The sequence below is a fragment of the Lissotriton helveticus genome, chromosome 1_1 (assembly GCF_964261635.1).
Source record: "Lissotriton helveticus chromosome 1_1, aLisHel1.1, whole genome shotgun sequence".
Lineage (NCBI taxonomy): Eukaryota > Metazoa > Chordata > Amphibia > Caudata > Salamandridae > Lissotriton > Lissotriton helveticus.
The window spans coordinates 364,780,073-364,803,704 of NC_136057.1; the positions used below are offsets into that span (position 1 = coordinate 364,780,073).

The window sequence follows — 23,632 nt, forward strand, 5'->3', positions numbered from 1 at the left end:
CAGCGACTCGCAGAGAGCCTCAGCCACAGAGATTGGGGTGGTGGGGGGGAGGGGAATGTGGTGCTCAGGATTGGACAAAATATGTAAATGTGGTGTTGTTGCACCTCATCAACGTTGAGGTGCAAGAAGACAACGTTTGACATCTTTTTTTAAATCTAGTAATAATTTGACTGTGGCCTTATGGTATACCTTAACCCCTTCACAGCTGGGCAAATTCCCATGCTGTGCTGGGGGGCGCGCCCAGCGCCCCCGTGCTCATGACGAGGTCAGCTCGTCATGAGCCACGGTGCATGACCACACCCGTTTCTTTAGAACGCTCCCACAGCAGGGGAATTTGCCCAGCATGCGAGCGTTCTAACGGTGAGCTTGTCATGAGCACACAAGCACCGTGGCTCATGACGAGCTAAGCTCGTCATGAGACTCGAAGGTGTTCAGTATCTCTTCAAAAAGCTCCAAAAAGAAGTCTCTGAAAGCACTGCCTCCTCCTTTCACCCCCACAACATTCAGTTCAAGTGAATAGGAGCTGCAGCAGTGCCCAGCTTATTCCATTAACACCTCTAATTTTTCTAATGCCCTTGTATACAAAATATTAATTGGTGGATTGAATGTGTCCCTTTCTTAAGGTTGTATTTGGGGATTTAAGGTTGTATAAAAGGATTTGTACTCTGGGCTCAAGAGGGCCGGTGAGTGATCTACATGACTCTACAGATGCACAATGAGTGGTGACCCTGCAGGTATGTAGAAGCCTTCTCGGACAGCAGTCTGCAAGCCCACGCTTGTAATAGCGCACACACACTGCAGGGATACAACACAAAAGAAGCCACTAAGGGCCTCTCACCAAGGCACTGTGACTATTTTTCAACCACTTATGTGGACATCGCATGGTGAATGCCTTAAAACACATCTGGTCCCACAGTACACTACAGCACAGGATTCTTCTGTTGTTCACATAGCAAGAAAAAAAAAAACTTATTAGGTGTGTACTTTTTTGTCACATGGTTGGTTATTCATCTGTGAGTGACTGTTGTGGGGTACCACATACTGCATCACACAACTGCATGTATCAACTGCTTTCCCTTTCATATTCAACCCTTGCACACACCAATATTTATTTTATTCGTCTCCCTTGGTGTGTGCATGTCCCATAACTCACTGCTCTGTCGGGAAGAAAATGGCGGCGTCCGTGTGTAGAGCCAGCAGTGCAGCAGGACCAGCGCTCTTACAAACCAAGGCGCCTTGAAAAAGTCCAGGAGAACGAAACACGTCTCAGCTGCGGTGCTCATGATAATGATGTACTTGGTCAAGAACCATGTACCATTTGTGTTTGGACTAAATTTAACTACAGAGAATTTTGGACACTAATAAGGAAAATAATCAATAATCAACAAATGCAAATTGGACTATGTGTGCTTAGGTGTCATTTCTGTATTTGATACCCCACTCCTCATTTTGTCATTTCTTATATACATGTGTGGTGCATTCAATAGAGCTGAGGTGTCCAAAGTAGGAACCGTAGGGCCGCACCCTGTGTTGGACACTGTTGTAATTTGGAAGTCACGAAGTCCATACAAGAATATAATATAAAAAGGTATATTTATTAAGAGCTACAGATATCAGCTGGTGTCCCTCTCCAGGCTAGCGAGCAACTGCCATATCAGGCAAAGAGAGAGAACACCGAAGTAGGGAGGAATCCAAAAGGAATGAACAGATTAAAGGGGCAGTGAACAGGAAGTAATAAAGCATGAAAACAAGATACAACATATCCTCATTCCTTCGGTTGAAATTAAAAGAAAAGAAGGAAAGAAAAGGAAAAAACTCAAACATCTAAAAAAAAATAAGGATCATCACAATAATAGTCTTGCAAGTAAGAAGGAGGTTTCCTGGTTCTACTCGTTGAGTACTGACCCTCTTCTGAACGAGCATCAACCACAACCTTTCCCTTCACACTCACATCACCCACATCCACATCGGCATGTCTTTTGTAAAGAGCCACTCTTCTAAGATTCCAGTGTTCACCATTGTCCAAAACAACATACCTTTCATGGACAGATTTAACCTTGTACGGCCCCCTAAACTTAGTCAAACCACCCGAAATCCGCCCGGGTTTCACTTTAACCAAATCATTCACTCTGATTCTGTGAGAGAGATCAGGTACCGCTTCCACTGCCTTCTTCACCCCACTTGGATTCCCCAAACTCACACATTCCTTCATCCAAGCCGGAATTAACTTGGTGCCAGCTGGACGACCCCTCATCACAGTGAAAGGAATCAAACCAGAAGAATAATTCTCGGTCGTGCGGTATGCCCAGATTAACTCTTCCACCATGCATTTCACAGAACCGCCAGTAGTCATAGCCATTTGTATTGCTCCTTTGACCATACGGTTAGCCCTCTCGACCATTCCATTACCTTGTGGGTTGTATAGTGATGTCCTACTATGGACAATCCCGCAGGTACACAGAAACTTTCTCATTTCCTCAGAGGTTAACTGAGTCCCATTATCTGTTATAAGTTTCAATGGAAACCCTTCCTCCCTGAAAATTTCAGTTAACAATTGAATTGTCACCTTAGTGGTTATTTCTTTGCAAAACTTTACAACTAACCATCTTGAATAGACATCAATCAGCACAAGAGCAAACCTCAATTCCACACTAAGGCCAGTGAAAGTACCTACAAAATCCATACAAACAGAATGCCAAGGAGCAAGAGGATCCTCAATAGAGCCATGAGGTGCCTGACTGCTCAACTTTAACCTCTTCTCACTCTCAAAACAGTCAGAACACCTCACAACCAAATCAGAAACATGTTGATCCATTGATGGCCACCAGAAATATTCTCTCAACCTTTTTTTGTGAGTGACTGACCCAAATGGCCTTCGTGTGCTAACTTGAACAGAGTGAACCTCAAATCTTGTGGAGGAATAAACCTGTCACCCTTCATTACAATATTCTCCTCTTTGTCCAAAATAGACAGTTCATCTAACACCTTCAAAAATGGCCTGACTGCACACTCAAGAGTGCTCTCTCGCCTAGTTCCCTTAACGATCAATTCCTTTACCTTATGCAACACACCATCACTTGCCATGCTCTCATCCCATCTCTCTTTTCCTATTGCACCGGAAGAGAACTCTACCACATCACCAACCGGTGCTACTGAACCTTCACACAAAGATGACTCAACACCAACCCGACCAACCTCCTGCCAGGGTAGCGGAAGTCTCGACAAACCATCTGCCGAGTTATTCTTCCAACCAGGAATATAATCCACCTTGTACAAATACTCTTGCAATCTTGCAGCCAACCTTGCTAACCTCGCCGAGCCTTTCCCAGCTCCACCCGGCGACAATATCCTCACCAAAGGCTTGTGGTCAGTCTGTAACCTGAAAAGAGACCCCCACAGATACATCCTGAAGTATGCGCACCCCCACGCCGCAGCAAGTGCCTCTCTCTCTATTATAGAGTAGTTCCTTTTCGAAACAGTGAGGGACCTTGATGCAAACGCCACCGTCTTTAAACCTGACGGATGAACCTGTGCAAGCACAGCTCCCAAGCCAACGCCACTTGCATCGACAGTCAAAACGGACTCCATCTTAGTATCAAAAGGTGTCAAAATACCAGCTTCACATATCTCTTTCTTAATACTAACGAACGCACTCTCCTGTTCATGGCCCCAACTAAACTTACAACCCTTCTTGAACAATAGCCTTATTTTCTCCGTCTTATCCGCAAAATTACGAACAAATTTCGCGTAATACTCTATGAGGCCCAGAAACGACCTCAATTGATCCCTATCAACGAGTGCTGGTGCCTTCCGTATAGACTCTAACAAATCACGCTTTGGCCTCACCCCATCCGCCGACAGGATATAACCCAGGTACTCCACCTCTTCCACCGCAAACTTGCATTTACCTTTCCTCAAAGTTAACCCAGCCGACTCCATCTTATTTAACACTTCCTTCAAGATTACATCATGCTCCTCTTTCGTTTTGCCAAACAACAACACGTCATCTTGAAAATGAACAACATTTTCCACCCCATTCAACACCGAACCCATCATCCGCTGAAAGACGCCTGCTGCCGACGCTATCCCAAACTGCATCCTAGTGAATTGGAAAATGCCTTCAGACGTGATAAACGCCGTCAGATGTTTTGACTCTTCATGGAGTTTGATCTGATGATAGGCACTCCGCAAGTCTAACTTTGTGAAGAACCTACCACCTTTCAATAACAGCATTAACTCATTAATATTAGGAAGAGGGAACCCATCCACGATAATATTGCGGTTAAGTGTGCGCAAATCAACACAGAATCTGTATTTGCCATCAGATTTGGTCGTAATTACGACTGGCGAAATCCAACTTGAGGTTTCTATCTGCTCAATGACCCCTTGTTCCAACATTTCACTCAACATCCTTTTTACCTCACCCCTAGCTACAATGGGTACTTTCCTGACTTTATGTTGCATAGGAATGGCATCCGGTTTTAACATGATTTTATGAACATAGCCTTTCAGTTCACCAATCTCTTCCTTAAACAACTCAGGCATCCCATCAACAATCGACAAGGTAGGTACTTCATCCACCACCATCACTTGATCAACAGCCCTCGGGTTCAACACAATATGTAGATCGTACTGGTGTCCCCAACCCAATATGGCTGGACCAGACTGAGCAACGTACACCTTACCCCTCACAGTTCTGCCTTTGAACGAAATATTAGCAGACATAAACCCCACAATCTCAATCCTTTCACCTTGGAACCCGCCTGGATTGATGTCTTTTGGTTCCAACTCAACCTTGGGCCAATTCACACGAAATAAGCATACGGGAATAATGGTCCAGAACGACCCTGAATCCACCATCAACTCGACCTGTACACCATCAATCTCAAACATAGCTTTAGGTCTTACCCTCCTCCTTGGATTCATATCTGACTCCTCATCACTCACACACAAAATTTTATTCGCTCCCTCAACGTTAACAACCGTAGCGACATCAACCTGTTCTTGTTGAACAACTGCAATCTTTCCTCTGGGAACAAACTTACACATTCTTGAATAGTGTCCCCGCTTTCCGCATTTCAAACAATCTTTGTCTAAGGCAAAGCATTTTTTATAATCAGCAGTGTGGTACGTGCTGCCACACCGTGAACACATTTTGTCTCTACTCTTGTAAGAGTCACCATTACCATGAGCATTATTAAACTTTTTGCCTACATACTTCTCACTCTTCTCATAGGATTTCTTTCCACCCACAGCTCCTACTTCTTCAACAACATCTACACACGACACATTCTCTTTTGAACTATCCTTGCATTCCATCTCCTTCATGCATGCACCCGATTCTTCAACTATCTTAGCAATGTCAATTGCATTCTGCAAAGAAGGATTCTTCGCCGCCCACAGATCTCTCTTGCATCTTCTTGTTCCCACATTGGACAATGAGCTGGTCCCTAATCATTTCATCTCTGATGTTCCCAAAGTTGCATTTCAACGATAACTCTCGTAGGCGAGTAACAAATTGATCCACACTCTCCCCTTGGCGTTGAGCCTGCGTGTAAAATTTGTGTCTTGCCATGACAATGTTGACTTCTTTTCTTCAAACAAGCTTTTGCCTCCAAATACACGTTAGTTATGACTCTTCCCTCAGTGTTAGTTCCTGGAGACAAAAATGTAAAAGCATGTTGACCCTCTTTCCCCAAGGTGCTCAATAATAGCGCCCTTTTCCTCGTAGCACTGAAGTCCTTGCCATCGATTGCCTCGATGTAATTCTCGAATACTTCAATCCATTCCTCCCATTCTATGGGAGGATCCCCGCTTTGTTGCAGAAATAATGGTGGCATAACTACACTGTTGCTTTGCATCTTTCACGTTATGCTTATACTGTGCCTCAACTGCCCCAAAAATTTAATGATGTGACTGAGTCTTAATATGAAAAAATAAGATTGCTACTCCACGAGTAACGCGGACTCCCTGTGAGCTAGTAAAAAAAAAATGTCCATTTAACGTTACTCACTGAACTGCTTTCGCTCCGATATTTCCCGGAGCTGTCTCTCCCTTTGTGCTCCTTTCACGTTACCTAGCAACCATACGTGTTTGAAGAAAATGGCCGCCGTCACGTAGTAAACGAACGTGAATGCGTCAGGACGCAACGTGATGAGTCAGGAGGAGCTGCAGCTTTCTCTCGTCAAAAGAACAACAATGGCAGCGTTCTCATGGCAGCGTTCTCCAAAGGAACAGCGACTCGTGCGATGCGTTGGAGCCTTTTCAAATGTCGCACGAACGTGGCTGTGGTCTCAGGTAAGCGTTACAGTCTCGATTCAATCTCGCACCAGACCCGGCAATGTGTATCCATATGTTCGCACTGACAAAGATATTATCCTCGATGCACGAATGAGTGTAAAAAAAAACGTAAACAGTACTCACTCCGTGATCCTTTAATTCCACCGCAATATACTCTGGTAATTCTCACTTCTTCAATATTCAATCCAGAGTAAGCCAAACACAGTCTCGACTTAATTCAGTTAAGTCATACAGCACAGTAGTTCCGCTTGGAAAGCGGATTCTTCTCTGCCAGTAACCCTTGCGTTACCGGATTCACGCGTGGTTCTCTCCACCAGCTGGTAACAAATCCTTCAGTAGCTTCTTCACAAAATGCTAGGCTTCCATCGCCAAAATGTTGTAATTTGGAAGTCACGAAGTCCATACAAGAATATAATATAAAAAGGTATATTTATTAAGAGCTACAGATATCAGCTGGTGTCCCTCTCCAGGCTAGCGAGCAACTGCCATATCAGGCAAAGAGAGAGAACACCGAAGTAGGGAGGAATCCAAAAGGAATGAACAGATTAAAGGGGCAGTGAACAGGAAGTAATAATGCATGAAAACAAGATACAACAGACACCCCTGTACAAGGTATCTTCACGAGGGCTTGTGCCATGCCATATATTCAGGGTACCAAATGGGAATAATTGACATTGCCTATGCTTATCCTGAAAATCGGGCCGAACTTTGCATCTCGTTAACCAACGTAGACACTTGACTACAGAGTGAGCTGCGGGCCCCGCCCTCACACACGGATCTGCAGATAACGCCACGATGCTGAGCCACAGAGATGCTCACCAACCTTACTGCGACCTTCAAAGGTTAGAGCTTCCAGCCCCTCTGGACCCTGACATGCAGCGCTGAGGACCCTCCGTGTTCCTTCATTCACTCAGCGCCACGGCCCTCTCGCGCCACTGTCCTCTCGCGCCACGATCACGGGGCAGCTGCCTGAGTCGCGCTCTCATTAGGCCTCAGCTTGTGACGCCGCTCGCTCCTCAGGCCTCAGCTGTCACGCAGCTGGAAAACTTAAGCGCAGGTTGGAGGGGAGGCCGCATAATGGAGACAACTCGGTGCCCCTCTCCCAGGCGGTGACCTTTTCCAGGATTAAACTCATAACATTTTCTGGTTGCAGAGTGCCACATGTAAATAATTTACGTCCCCGGGCTTAACACTTCACGATCCGTCGGGCTCACCCGCTCTGCGTCTTGCAGAAGTTAGGGTCTAGACAAGATTGTAATGCACAGAAACCCGTAATAACTGTGTAAAACATGTCTCTAATGTTCACATTCGGGTCTGGTTGTAACACCACCTGTCAATTGTAATCATTGAATCATTAGTGAGCCATGACTTCACACTGTCTACTACCAAGGTGTGTAGAAGTGAAAGGAATTAGCTTCACTTTGTCATTTTGACATAAAGATATTGGAATATAGAACAACAAACACTTGTTACAAATGCTAAAAGAATAAAATTCACCAGTGAGAAAAAAAAACAATTGGTGCTGTCAGTTGCCCACAGATTTAAGGCGAAGGAACTGTCCAAAGCAAAACCAGGTGTGACTAAAGACTATATAAAAAAAATCAGAAGACCAAAGCATGGTAAAAGTCTTGGAAAAAGTCATGTCTTAGTGATTTTTTGTCATGGTGCCATTCCAGTCTGTTCAGTTCGTGGGCATGTAGTTATGTTATTGCATTATTGGCTGTAGTTAGCCGATTAAACTGTAATAGAAATAAGATTGACCACCATCCTAGTAAAAGATGTTGTTTTATGCTAATTTAGGCGCTATTCTGTAAGTGCTTCACTGTGAGTCCGGACAGTGCAAGTCTAGCAAATTGCCTTATTTACTCCATCGCAAATCTGCAAGGTTGAGGCAAGGGCAGTGATGATTGTCCTACTGATTTTCCGGGTTTCCTTTAGAAAAGCCACAACTTTCTGTTTTTTCTGGAAAACGGTCCCCCATAAGCTGTGAAAGGAACTTGGAGTGAGCTTCGAATAGAGCAGACTTTAGGATTTCCTCAAGAAATAATGTGTCTACTCTTCGAAAAGCCTACAATCTTTCAGAGAATGTGATCAGTGTTTTCGATTGACTTCCTGTTACAAAGGTATTCTGGCTGAGAGACCTTACTATGTCCATTGCTTTGTTCGTGGGATTTCAGAAGGTTAAATCTGGCAACAGCGGAGTTCCTGTGATCATCTGTATCTTGGAGGGCCTAGCAGCATGGTTCCTATTGGGGATGCTGCTCAAAGATCTCAATCCATGGAATACTTTCAACAATTTCCACTGTTTCCTGCCATTGTTGAATGTTGAGTAATGTCTATGCCTTTTTCAAGTTCGGGTTTGTAGAATGCCTGGCTTAGACGAAATCTACAGGAGAGGCACATCTTGTAGAGGTAAATTCAGTTTTCTTGCTTCTTTGGCTACTTGGTTTTAGCAGTTTGTTGTTAGAGTTATTTTTTTTCCAGCATAGGTCGAACAAGAGGACTCATTCCCCCATGTGAATGTTTAAACAAACATTTTTAGGAATAGACAGTGGACCATGGAACCACTGCTTACTCATAAAAATATTTGTAAACGTTTTTTTTTAATGCAGCTTGTAGAAAAGTGCCCCCTTTGACATGGTTACTCCCCACGTTTTGCCTGGTATCTGATGCAACTTTGACCAAAAGAGTGCTGGGTGTCTGCTATCAAGGTCCCCAGCACCAGTGTTCCTTCCCTAAACTGTACCATTATTCCACAATTGGCTCCCCTTTAAGATCCTTGTAAGTCCCTAGTAAATTAAACTCCTGGTACCTAGGGCCTTGAAATTAAAGAGGGTCCCTAAGACCTGCAGCACAAATTGTTCCACTCTAAGGGACCCCTCCCCAAGCTCATGTAAACTACAATGGCAACCTGCGTGTTATGGTGCGAAGATAACCAAAGAGTTGACATGGCACACCCCTCTGTCTGCCATGCCAGCAAAACCCTGCATGTGGCATAGGTAAGTCATCCCTACTGCTGGCCTTACAGCCTGAAGACAGGGTGCACTATACCCATGTGTGGACATATCTGCCTGAGTGGATGTGTCCACATTTTATTTAAGTTCACCTTTAGATATTACGTGTGCACAGGAAGCCATAGTGAGTACATGGGCTGGACACTCATGATTATGAGTTCCCCAGCTACATGATGGATTCACTGTACCCCAAGTTGTTTGGTACCAAACAACTTGTCTTAATAAACCCACCTTGATGCCAGTTCTGGATTTATTAATAGATGCACCCAGAGAGCACCTTAGAGGTGGGCCCTGAAAACCTACTGTCTACTAGTGTGTTTACTGACCGGTCTTGACCAGCCAGCCACAGGTTTCTGACCTCCTGAGGTGAGAATCTACACTCTCAGAGGCCAGGAACAAAGCCTGCTCTGGGCAGAGGTGTTTACAACTCCTCCAAGCAGGATGGGCATTCCAGAGTGGGAAGCTTCAAAGGCCCTGCCGCCTTTGATATGCAACCTCAGGGCTCTCCATATAGGGGAGGAGCCCACCACCCTGTTCTGCTCCCACTTTTTGGCGGCAAGACAAGAGGGAAAATTGAGTATTTATGTGGCACCCATGAACTCAAGAACTCCAATTCGATGGATCAACAGAAGGATGAAGAAGAGAACAGCAGGGGCCGTCTGCCCGATTCCACGATGCAGGCGTTGGTCATCTCACTGCCAAAACCCGGGAGGGACAGCCTGGACCCGGCGAATTATAGGCCGCTGTCGATACTCTCTACGGAATACAAAATACTCAGCAAAGCGATAGCTCTGAGATTGCAGTCGCACCTCCCGGCCCTGATCCACAGAGACCAATGCGGGTTTCTCCCGGGTAGAAGCACCTCTATAAATACGGGTCGGCTGCACGTACTTATGGCGTCCACTCCACAGAACCTACCTAGGGCGGGTTGCATAGCCTTAGATCTCCGGCAGGCTTTTGACTCCCTAACCTGGTCGTTTAAGTTCCCGACCTTAGAGAGGTTTGGACTCCCGGCCTCCCTCCTGGCATGGATCAGATTGCTTTATACCGCTCCCTCGGCAAGGACACGCACAGGGCGACATATTTCAGATAAGTACGCAATCCACGTGGCACTAGACAAGGATGCCCATTGTCTCCACTGTTATTCGTGCTAACCCTGGAACCTTTGGCCACAGCCCTTGTGGTTCTGAAAAATCTGGATTCATATAATAGTACTGGACTCGAGAATAAAAACTTCGTCGAAACAGGACGAATTTGGTATCAAAAGACCGAGAATGACGAGTACATCAAGTACATGTATTTTCGGCATATTCGAGTGACGATTTCACCTCGAAATCATCATTTACCTTCTAAACCCTTAGCTGCATGTTGCCCTTTACATAGGCCTTAATCCAGTTGAATTTGATTCCACAAGGACACATACTCCTTAATCGACTTCTCTCTGACCCCAGTACAAGTTAGAACCATTGCCCCAGGCCGAACTCGTTAGGTCAGTTCCCTCCCAGTGGCCGAGCAAGATAGCATCTAGGCTCAACCAGCCATAAAACCATTTCAGCGCGCACACCTGCCATATCTCGCTCACATCTTTCTCCACTCCTTTTCCTCACTTGCTTTATGATGGGGAGGTGACCATTTTTATTAGGGGTCCAGCGATATCTGATGAAATGTTGGGCCTTGCCGGATGATTTGTTATGGGCCGCACGACGTGAAATATGTACATGTCATCATGACTCTGCTTTTCTTTTGTAATCAGTAACCATAAATGAAATACCACGAATCCAAGGAATGTTTTGCCCAAGGCTGAATATTGTGTATAAGAAGAGAAGCCTAACTTTGTGAAAGTGTGCAGTCTCCTGAATATACTGGCATTGTACTTCTAGGACCCTGTCACCTTGGTTGCAGCCAATAAACGAATCTTTGACTTCACCTGGAAGACTCTGAAGTTTCTGTAGGTCTGACTCAGGAGAACCCGAGGTCTCTGGGTGTTGATCCCCTGGCACCGCTGGGTTACCGGTTCTGTAGGTTCCGTACCGGTTCTTAAAAACCCAGTACCTCATTTGGCGCCCAGCGTTTGGGGCGATTCCAGTGGTACAAATCAGCCTGAAGATCGTGAGGAGCTTCGTGTGGAAATTCCGGAGGAGGGCCCACCACCTCATCGACCCCTGCATGTCGACGTGGTCCGAAGGTCTTTACTGCGAGGTTCCCCGCTTCCCGACGGCTACAAGGACTGCTGCCCTGGCTATCGCCCTGATGTTGGACCCTTGAAATTTTCGGTAGAGCGAAACGCTGAGACGAGTCTTCTGGTGAAGCCATCGATATTTTTCAGTTAAGTATAAGTGGAGCGTCTCCCAGTCCTTAGTTGGACTTACTTTGTGGTATCTTGGAGATACATAAGGTTTTTATTGGTTCTTGCAAGCACCATAACCGAAGGACTCGTGTATTCACGAGAAATATCGTAATCGATAAATCCTTTGAAGTTTTGGAACTAGACTAGAGAGCGAGGATGCCTAGTCTTAGACTCGGGAATTGGTTTTGTCTTGGTAGTAATAATAGGGACTCCCGATTGGAGGACTCATGTCCGGTTCCTCCAGTTGGAACTCCGACTTACGAGCTGTACGTTAAACATGGGGTAGGCCCCATCGTTTACAACGAGGTATGGATTAAATACACTAGGAAAGACGGTGTCTTAAAATGGCCCCAATATGGTAGTTTTGATTCTGAAATCTTAGACAACCTTGAAGTTAAACTCTTCAAAAAGAAAGCCCGGCCGGCGATGTTTGACTCTTTCCGCTTATGGCGAAAAGAAGCCAAACAAAAAGAAATTAAATTAGCTAAGAAAAATAAGAGAGAAGGGGGACTTTCAGTAATGCAAGCTGCCGTGCAGTTTAAAGATAATGAGGAAGAGCAGATAAATGAGCAGTTGCACAGGCAACGTAAAATGGCAATAGATAAGTGTTATCCAGTTTTGCCGTCTCTTCAGCAAGGGACAACAAAAGAGCGTGAAAAAGACCAATTAATGTCGCAATTATTAACTTTGCCACCCCCCTAGGCGCAGACTGCTACAGCACCCCCGCAACCTTTAGTTGCACAAGCTGCACCTCTGGCTCTTCCACAGCACCCACCAGCTGTTCTTCAGCTGGCTCCTACTTCTTCGGTGCAGCCTCCTCCAGGCCCACCGACCACTTCTGTTTCACCTATGTTTTCTACGATTTTGCCTACTATACTTTCTACATCTCCTAATGCCCCCTCTAGGATTTTGCCTAGTACCACATCTATTATTCCTGATACCTCTTCTGCCATCTCTACCCCCGCCTTATCTCACCCCGTTTTTTCATCTGTTTGTCCTTCAGTTTCACCTTCCCTTCGGCAGAAAATGGCCAGCACTGTTACTAATCTTCTTTTACCCCTTTTTGGGTCGCCTGCTACGACCCCTAACATAAGTAGAAGACAGTTGCGAAGTCAACTGCCTGATTATCAAGAGAGAGATTCCCTGAATGGTTTAGCTCGGAAATGGGTCATGGACACTGCAAAATATGATTTACAGTCTGTCATGGAAGTCTTCCATCAATGGGAAGCAGCGACACAGAGATATGTGTTCGAACAAATGTGTGTCTTTCTTGGCGAGGATTTAGAAGACAATGATCAAGAATGCATCCCGCTAGAGATGTGTCGTGTACGATTTAAGTTTGGAGAGGGTATGATTGTAGGTCCCGATGTGGAAAAAGCAGTTGAAATGCTATTATCATATCGAAGTAAGGGAAGCAGTTCTGGGTCACCATCGGAATCTAGTGCATCTAGTAGGAAAAAGGCACGACAATACCCTATGAGAGAAGTTCCCCCACAATGGAGAGAGGGTGACGCGACAGCTGTCCCACCTGTCCTGCCCCACTTTCACCGCGTATGGGTACATGTTCCATGGAAGCGAGCTGAAGTTTTAGCACTCAAACAAACACTACCAGATCCGCGTAAAAATCCTGCAGGGTACTATAAAGAATTGTCGCAAACTGCTGGGTCATGTATAATGAATTTGGCCGATATCGATATGTTATTCGGGAACGTTGTTCCACAGCCTTTATGGGGAAAAATTTGTCATGTAGATCATGACCAGGAATTAGGTGACACGTGGGCTAATATTACTGCTGCAGATGCACGACAAGTTGGTGGTGCCAAGCCTGAGCCTCTGATAGCGGAACTACCTGGTAGAATAGTAGATTACATGAAAACGATAATGCCTGCAATACGCGTAAATTGGGATAAGTTATCTGCATGCAAGCAAAAGAAGGAAGAAACTGTTTCAGACTTCTTCACCAGATTTGAAGAAACATTCATTGACCACAGCGGTCAAGATATGACCACAGAAGGTGGTCAGAGATTGTTTGTCGATAAATTTGTGCACAATCTACTTCCAGACTTGTGTAGGAAATTAAAAGATTCGGAAAGTTCTTGGGCAGTCTCATCTTCAGCCCAGATATTAGCTACCGCACAGTACTACGAGAATAGAGACAAAGATGAGAAAGATAAAGTAGAGAAGAAAACTAGAGAACTCAAAACGAAGGTTTTGCTACAGCAAGCCTATCCGCCACGTGGTGGTGGTAATAAAAATAATAATGGTCCGAATCACTACCAGAGCACTTTTCAGCAGCCTCAGAGAAACTTGCAGAGATTCGATTACAATCAAAACCGCGTAGGTCCCAACCAGTGTTTATACTGCAAACAAGAGGGTCATTACAAATATGACTGTCCTGCCCTACCACAACGTGCAAATGGAATTTCTGGCGTAAGAGGTCGTGGTAGTCAGCAAGCGCCTAGAGGTAGAGGGCGTGGAAACGCCCCTCAGGACGCACGTCCCCTTCCACCACAAAACTCTATGAACAGGTTTGACCAGCAAAATAACGTATCTGACAGGACAGCTCAATACTACGTTGATGAGTATTACACAGAAAATGAACAGTGGGAGAATAATGATTGCTAGGACAGCCTTAGACAAGGAGAGGGAGTTGTTTCAGTTCCAGTAGATCAGAGTGGACCTTACGTTGAGGTGATTACATCGGGTGTGTCAGAACCTTTTCTGTTGGATACTGGTGCTACAAAGAGTTCTATTATGCACTCCAAACTCCCTGGCGCACCTTTGTCTGGCGAAATGAACGTTTCCGTAGGTTTTTCTGGCGCCCCGGTTAGAAATCCGATTTCTGACCCTTTATCTCTTTCTGTTGGTCCTTGTGAATCCGAAGCACCCCTTATTTTGACAACAGGTTGTGGTGAAAATTTGCTAGGATTAGATTTGCTAAAAAGATTGTATGCGACTTTGTACTGTTCTCCCTCAGGAGTACAACTGACTTTAGGTAAGAAAGTGGTTTCTCCCATGTATTTGTCGAGAAATACGCTTCCAGCAGAATTGGCACTTCTTCCAGATATTCTTTGGGCTACTGGTCCGAATGATGTAGGTCTTTTAGAAATTCCACCATATGTTGTAACATTGAAGCCGAATGTCAAAATGCCACGAATTCCCCAATACAGAATATCCAATAAGGGCGAAAAAGCTTTGCTAGCGATTGTTTACGAGTTGATTGAGAAAGACGTAATTGAAGAAACACGAGGCAATGTTTGCAATAGTCCTGTTCTGCCTGTTTTAAAACGAACTGACCCTTCTCAGCCACCTGTGTATAGATTCGTGATTGATCTTAGAGAAGTAAATAAGATAGTGGTGCCACAATTCCCAGTTGTCCCCGACATTACAACATTATTGACTATGATTCCAGCCTCTGCATCCTGGTTTTCGGTGATTGACCTGAAGAATGCTTTCTTCAGTATCCCGATTGCTGAGGAAAGCAGGGATATTTTTTCCTTTAGTTTAGGTGGTCGCAGCTTCCGCTTTAAACGCGCCCCTCAAGGCTACTGTGAAAGCCCCTCAATATATAGTCAAGCTCTGAAAAGTCAGCTTGACACAATGGTTTTGCCCAAAGGTTCCACTCTCGTACAGTACGTGGACGATTTGCTCATAGCTGCGGATACTGAGAAAATATGTAAAATGGCCACGTTGGAATTACTGTGTCATCTATGTGATCTGCACCACAAGGTGTCACTTTCCAAGCTTCAATATTGCCGACAAGAAGTGACCTACTTAGGTCATCTCTTATCAAAGGAGGGAAGGAAACTGACCCCAGAAAGAATTCAGGCAATAGCTAAATTGAATGTGCCAAGAACGCAGAGAGAAGTACGCGCTTTCTTGGGCATTACATCGTACTGTAGACAGTGGATTCCAAATTTTTCGTTATTAGCCAAACCCTTATTGGCACTAACGTGTACAAATACACCCAATCCCATTCCTTGGTCGGAAGAATGTCAGAAAAGTTTTTTCGAATTACGCACAGCATTATGTTCGGCCCCTGTGTTAGGTAACCCCAACTACAGTAAGCCTTTCACATTATATGTCCACGAGAAGGAGGGCTGTGCATTGTCTGTGCTGACTCAGTTATACGGAGATAGACAGCGGCCATGCGCCTATTTTTCGTCAACTTTGGATCCGGTAGCACGAGCATTGCCAAGTTGTTTAAGGGCCACAGCAGCAGCAGCTGTTTCTATTCGACAGTCTGCAGGTCTAGTAATGAATAATACACTAATCGTGATGGTCCCGCATGCAGTAGACACGTTGTTAAATAGGACCAAGACACAGCACTTAACTAGTGCTCGACTGTCCAGTTATGAATTGACACTACTAGCAAGCCATGTGCACATAAAAAGGTGCAGTACCTTGAACATAGCCACATTGTTACCAATTGCTGAGGAATCGGATGCTTCAGAACAGCACGATTGTTTCCTCAGAACAGAGGAAGAGACGAAAGGGAGAGTTGATTTATTCGACACTCCTCTTGCTGAATGTGATGGTACATTATGGGTGGATGGTTCATGCTTTAAACTCCCAAATGGTAACGTGACTACAGCATATGCTGTCACAACTTTGCACACAATCGTTGAAACTGCGCGAATACCACATGGTTCAGCTCAAGCCGCTGAACTCGTGGCACTGACGAGAGCATGTGTGTTATCCAAAGGAATGAAAGTGACTGTCTATACCGACAGTCAGTATGCTTTTGGAGTGGCTCACAGTTTTGGACGATTGTGGAGAGAACGTGGGTTCCTGACTTCGCATGGAGCTAAGATTCAGCATGGTCAGTTGGTGAATGAGCTTCTTGAATCACTGACGTTGCCCCTGAAAGTAGCGATCGTGAAATGTAGTGCACACAAGATAGTGATTGATGATGTTGGTCGTGGAAATGCATTTGCTGATGAAACTGCTAAGGAAACTGCAAAGAATATGATGAGCCGAATGTATGTTGCGAGCCCAGAAAGATGGACGGGTGATGTTGGAATATGTGAAGACACGATAGAAAGTGTGAAGTCTATCCAAGCTGAGGCCACGGAGAAAGAGTTAAGCATGTGGAGAGAAAGTACAGGGAGAATGGATGCAAATGGTTGTTGGATTGAATCGACAAAGCAACAGAGATGGTTGTTACCCAATGCATATGTGCCTGCAGTGGTTACAATGGCTCATGGGATGGCCCATATCAGCGCGAAAGGGATTTGCGAGTTGTTGGCCCCAGTATGGAAGAATTCAGGGATTCCCAAGTGTGCAGAGAATGTTGTCAAGAATTGCATGGTATGTCTGAAGCACAATCCTGGTAGGGGAACCCCAACTCCAGCTGGTCATTTTGCACCTCCTACGTATCCGTTCGAGGTTTTGCAGCTAGATTTCATACACATGGAGAGGTGCAACAACTTAAAATATGTGCTCGTGGTTGTTTGTGCCTTCTCCAGATGGGTAGAAGCCTATCCCCTAAGGGACAATACTGCCTTGTCCACAGCGAAAGCCCTTGTGAAAGAGTTCTTCCCCAGGTTCGGAATGCCTAGAATGGTCTGGTCGGACAACGGAAGTGAATTTGTGGGTTGTGTGATGAAAAGAGTGTGTGAAGGGCTAGGCATTAGGCAGAAGTTCCACGCTGCAAATCACCCCCAATCAGCTGGATTAGTGGAATGTTACAATGGCACGCTTAAACTTAAATTGGCCAAAATCCAAGCGAGCACAGGTCTTAAATGGCCTGACGCTCTACCCTTAGCACTCCTATCCACCAGAATGACTGTGCATTCGCGAATGAAACTCAGCCCCTATGAAATAATCTTTGGTCGGCCAGCCAACATATGGGGAGTGCCTAGGCCCACGAAGTTTAGCGAGCTGCAACACCCCATTTTGCTTGACTATTTGTATGAATTGACGGCTAAATTGCGTGTTTTATATCAACAGGTCCACAACACCTTGCCTCCGGTCTCTGAGACACCGGGTCACTCCATTGACCCCGGTTCCTGGGTGATTGTCCGCAATTTCCAAAGAACAAGAAACGACCAGCCCAGATGGACCGGGCCTCACCTCGTCCTCCTGTCTACAAGGTCGACTGTTAGGGTGGAGGGGAAGGCCAATTGGGTCCACGGGATCCATTGTAAGAAAATACCCTTCCCTCTGCCACATGACCAATGGGTCCGAAAAGGAGGCACTGACTCAGAGCGCACAACTGATGAACGTGTGAAAGAAGCCAATCCTGATTGCGAAAGTGGGAACATTTTTCAAGAAACTACGCCACCACCAGAACAATTGAACTCTGTGGAACCTGAGCTACTATTTCTGGACCAGACAGTACCCGGGAAAAGACACTACCATTTGCGACCAAGAAAAACAGACTGAAGTAAAAGTGATTTATTTTATGATCCGAGAGAAAAAGTTGTGGACTAATAAAAATGTGTGTTTTTCCCCCGAAATCCTATTTTTGAAAGTGCAGATTCTCCCATCTAGGTAACTTGCTTATTTTTGTTTTTTTCGAACCGCCATCCGGGTTCCGCTGCTAGGGTCGCGGTTGATTAAAGACTTTTGGGTGCAGCTGACGACGATAGGTCGCTGGTTCCAGTTGGTCCAAGGGAGCTACCCTAGACTGACGGAAGCATCCTTTAGCAGAAACAACCTACCGCCGCGGGCAGCACCTTAGAGAGGATGGAGTTTCCTGATGTGGAGAGACCTGCCAAACAAATGAACTTTAAGCAGAGACTTTTGAAAACAATAAGGAAGAGAATTTTTATAATAATGTGTATTTTTATGCTATTTAGCGTAATGGTCTTTTTGATAAGCTACGTTTTATTCTCTTTTCATGTGACATTTGCGCCCACTACATCACCCATACCTCCTCCTACTGTTTCCTCTCATTCTTTCCACCCTTTGCCTGACCACGAATCAAATAGGAGATTAGAGTTCATTAATAACTCCTTCGTTCAGTTATTACACCAACACCAACTTGTAATGAACACAACTAACTGTTGGGTGTGTGGTCTCATGCCCCACACCACGGATAGAGGTATCCCCTATTTGGTCCTGCCATTTAGTCGCAATGGGTCAGTATGGGCATATAGGACAATATTCATATATGCACGAGAAATCCAACCCCTACGTTCTGTAAAAGACAACCTCAAGACTAGCGCCCTAGTCAAGGGTATAGTTGACATGATCAAGGAAGTAACTTCTTACGAAGATACCCCGGATGATGAGATACTTGCATATGTAGGTTGGAATGTGACCGGATATGGCACTACATTAAGTGAGAAACAGCAAGCCAAGAGATCGTCCCCTATCTGGATCGTACCCCATCAAGGTCACCTGTGTCTGCAAGGTATTGGTAGGAATCCCAGAGCTCAGCTTGGGAAGAGCGTCTGCACAGAAACGTAAGTTTTTGGATCCCAGACTTCCCCTGCCTTTTTAGCCGCTAAGGGTACTTATTTCATCTGCCATGATAGAGCCTATACATGGTTGCCCCCTGACTTCTCGGGCTCATGTTTTGTTTCATTCCTGTTACCTCCCACCTACACAGCAGCGGCAGATTACCATCGGACAAGGGTAGTTAGAGGTGTTTTGAGTAAAGAAGACACTGCAGGTCAAGAATTTGGTGACTTTGCAATGGGTGTTCTGCCGTTCTGGGGAGCCATGGCTAACAGCAGAAACATAAGGCAATTGACAAGGGTAGTTGAATCCACCGTGATTGAAACTGCTGGTGCCCTTAGTAACCTGACTGCTGAGCTCCAGTCGGATCGACTGATGACCCTTCAGAACCGGGTCGCTTTGGATGTAATACTTGCGGACCGAGGTGGAGTATGCAAATTGATCCAGTCCAGTTGTTGCATTTTTATTCCAGATAATGCTCCAACAGTATACGGGGCCATCTCCAAACTACATAAGATTTCCAAATCTATTCATGTGGATAAAGGAGATTGGTCATTAATGGGATGGTTCTGGGGACTGATATCTGCCTGGGGATGGAAAATTCTGATGGTCATTGGGATGGTCTTAGCCATTCTTTTCCTGTTCTGTCTATGCATACAGTGTGCTCCTGCAATATGTGGCCTCTGTGTTACATCATGTGTAAGGAAGCCTGTGTCAAGACATGAGCTCAGCACTAGAATGATGTTGCAGCAACATCTCAATGACTTTAGGAATATAGATCTGGACTCAGATTAACATGAGGATAGATTAATTGCCTATGTAAGGGCAAAAGGAGGGTCTGTGGTTCTGAAAAATCTGGATTCATATAATAGTACTGGACTCGAGAATAAAAACTTCGTCGAAACAGGACGAATTTGGTATCAAAAGACCGAAAATGACGAGTACATCAAGTACATGTATTTTCGGCATATTCGAGTGACGATTTCACCTCGAAATCATCATTTACCTTCTAAACCCTTAGCTGCATGTTGCCCTTTACATAGGCCTTAATCCAGTTGAATTTGATTCCACAAGGACACATACTCCTTAATCGACTTCTCTCTGACCCCAGTACAAGTTAGAACCATTGCCCCAGGCCGAACTCGTTAGGTCAGTTCCCTCCCAGTGGCCGAGCAAGATAGCATCTAGGCTCAACCAGCCATAAAACCATTTCAGCGCGCACACCTGCCATATCTCGCTCACATCTTTCTCCACTCCTTTTCCTCACTTGCTTTATGATGGGGAGGTGACCATTTTTATTAGGGGTCCAGCGATATCTGATGAAATGTTGGGCCTTGCCGGATGATTTGTTATGGGCCGCACGACGTGAAATATGTACATGTCATCATGACTCTGCTTTTCTTTTGTAATCAGTAACCATAAATGAAATACCACGAATCCAAGGAATGTTTTGCCCAAGGCTGAATATTGTGTATAAGAAGAGAAGCCTAACTTTGTGAAAGTGTGCAGTCTCCTGAATATACTGGCATTGTACTTCTAGGACCCTGTCACCTTGGTTGCAGCCAATAAACGAATCTTTGACTTCACCTGGAAGACTCTGAAGTTTCTGTAGGTCTGACTCAGGAGAACCCGAGGTCTCTGGGTGTTGATCCCCTGGCACCGCTGGGTTACCGGTTCTGTAGGTTCCGTACCGGTTCTTAAAAACCCAGTACCTCACCCTACGGTTGGGATGGGGCAAAGAGGAATACCGAGCGGCGGCACTCAGCACCTACTGTCCATTTACGCGGACGATATTTTATTGTTCCTCCGAGACCTGGAAGCAGATCATGCCCCCATATATGAAATCTTTGAGAGATTCTCCGCAGTCTCGGGCCTAACTATAAACCCAGAGAAGTCAAATGGCTTCTATTTCCGAGACACTCCGGACCCAGGGGTCTTATCGTTCGGCGCCCACATTATCCCGATAGCTCCTGATACATTTAAATATCTGGGGATCCAGGTTTATAGGCAGCAGGAAGATCAGATAGAGGGGAACATTAAGAAAGCTATAACAAGACTTCGAGCCTCTGTGGGGTTTTGGACGACGCTACCACTATCAGTCATGGGCAGAATTGCAATCTCCAAAATGGTAATGCTCCCCCGACTATTATATTTCTTTGTTAATTTTCCAGTGTTCCTGCCACAATCTATCTTCGACACTCTCAACTCTCTACTAACTACCCTGATCTGAGGGCAGGGAGGTGACGAATAGGGCTGCGTAAGCTACAACTAGGGACTAGAACTGGTGGGATGGGAGCCCCGGACTTTAGAGGCTATTACTATGCTAGCCAACTTCAGTGGCTCTCCTGTTGGACGGCGAGACAGAACCTTCACGAAATAGACTACACGACTGACAGACTGAGACGGGGAGAACTACATGCCCTGCTACTCCCAAGAAGCCGCATCCCTACGGAGTGCCACCCTCTTCTTCGCACAGCTCTAAGGGTCTGGCGAAAGGCCCTAGCATACACGGCCTCGGCGGAGGCGTATGCGGCCAACATTCCTTTGCTGGGCATCCCGACACCGCAGGGCAGACTTACGGATAGAGTGCTACGCCCCGTGGCAAGAGACGGGCGTGGAGGTAGTAGGTGAGACGATCATCTCCTTACTCACGAAGCCTTCTTACAGGCCACGGGTGCCCCCCCCCGAATGTACCTGCTGCATGCCACAGTCACACACTACATACAACACAGATGGGCGCCCCAGCGCCTGCAACCTTCACAGCACCAACTGGTACACTTACTGTATATCATGGGATCGGGAGGGCATCTGGTGCGATGGCTGTACACAGGAGTTAGGGCACACGCTGCAGTTTCACTCACCACTCTGCAGCAAATCTGGGCACAAGACGCAGACCAGGTCCTATCGGTCAGGGACTGGACCACGTTATTAGAACATCCTAGGCGGGTATCGCGCAATGTCTGGTTCAGATTCATACAGGGGATGGTCCTGCATAGAGCATATCTGACTCCCAATCGGCTACATAAAATGGTCCCGAACTCTCCCCATACTTGTCCGCGCTGTGGTGAAGATGAGGCCGGGCTCCTGCACATGATGTGGTCATGCCCACGACTCCGAGGGTACTGGTCAGGGGTGTGCCAGACACTGAGAACAGTTACGAACCTCCTGGTGCCGGAAGAAGCACTGTATTGCCTACTGGGGTTGCGCAGAAGGCCCAAAACACTGAAGGCTCAACTGAAATTGCTAGATCTGGCTCTGCTACTAGCAATCAGGACAATAACGATGAGATGGAAATCACATAGACCGCCTGGAACACACCTTTGGCAGACGGAAGTGCTTAAGTGGGGGAGGGCGGAAGGGACGACACTTCGGAGGGAAGAAACACGAGGCCTCCAGAAATTCCCTATATCCCATGAATGGGAGGCTATGCTCATTACAATGGAGGGTGAGGACCAAACACAAACAGGGGACAATGGGCGTGAGGATTAAAGAGGAGAGGTCACGCTCAATATGACGCACAACAGAACGCCCCAGCCTTACTCACAACAACATTCACCATAAGTTATTACACCCCGTGAGGCAGCACACATTAGCGCCTAAGATAACCGGAGGGACCCGATTCTCAACTTCTCAATTTTCCTTTTAGACGAATACCACTATTGGACGGCCAGGAGACGACTAGTTTAAGTACGGGAGAGGGTGGGGGGAGGTGGGTGGGCGGAGGGATGTTTGATTGATGATACGGTATTTCCTTAAGATGCAGATATTGAGAAATTATGCGCCAAGATTTGTGTAACATTTTGCTGTAATTTCTAGATGTCACTGTTGTGAGAAAAGGAGGTATGCATAGGGGTGAAAATATAAAACCAGGCTGTTGCATTGACAGCTTTATTGTAATGTTTACTTGCAGATAATACAGCTGAGAATAAAGTCCTAAAAAAAAAAAGAAGAGAACAGCAGAAGAACTTTGGTGTGAAACCCTGCTGTCCTGAGCCCTCTCTCGACAATCGCAACAGAGTGACTTATCCTGCAAGCTGGAGAACTACCAAACCCTTGGGTAGCCTGCCAGCACTTCGAAAACCCCCGAAGGTCTCCCTTGTAGTAGAGGAGCTACTTCCATGCAGTCCGCAGGCACCGACAAGCAGAGTCCAGTCCCGGCCCAACCAACGCAGCAGACGACCAGGAGAAGGTACTCATGCTCTGGAAGGTCAGATCTATCTCTCCACTTAGTGTGAAGACAACAGGACCAACCGGGCCGTGCCGTACCAACCCCCTCCGAACCGGATGTGCCCTCGTGCACCTAGACCCCTTGCGACCTAAGCCCCCTTTGGGAGCACTTGGACTTGCTCACAAGTCCCCATGTGCATCCAATCAACAGAAAGTAAAACTGGAAAGCAACTGAGCAGTTATAACAGTTCAGATGTAAAATATAGGCACCCTATCAAAGACCAATGCTTTTATTTATATCTATATAGAGAAGACCAGGCTGGATAGCAACTGAGGGCTGCACATCAATTGTGGATTTACATATTTGCATTTTACAATGACATTACTTTCCACATAT

At 45.8% G+C, this 23,632-nt stretch overlaps 2 protein-coding genes across 13 annotated transcripts in view; one reads left to right on the top strand and one right to left on the bottom strand.

Annotated features, from left to right (window-relative positions):
* The window catches only part of CACNA1C (calcium voltage-gated channel subunit alpha1 C), a 2,299,705-nt gene that overhangs the window by 671,738 nt on the left and 1,604,335 nt on the right, over window positions 1-23,632 (bottom strand). The gene's annotated exons all lie outside the window — the stretch shown is intronic.
* The window catches only part of LOC144808862 (uncharacterized), a 433,476-nt gene that overhangs the window by 327,261 nt on the left and 82,583 nt on the right, over window positions 1-23,632 (top strand). For 3 of the 7 annotated variants that reach the window (XM_078673669.1, XM_078673668.1, XM_078673667.1), the window contains exon 5: window positions 22,979-23,257. The exons of the other annotated variants lie outside the window; for them this stretch is intronic. In XM_078673669.1, the coding sequence (XP_078529795.1) occupies window positions 22,979-23,257 (279 nt within the window). The remainder of the gene's footprint in view (window positions 1-22,978; window positions 23,258-23,632) is intronic. 7 annotated transcript variants of the gene reach the window in all.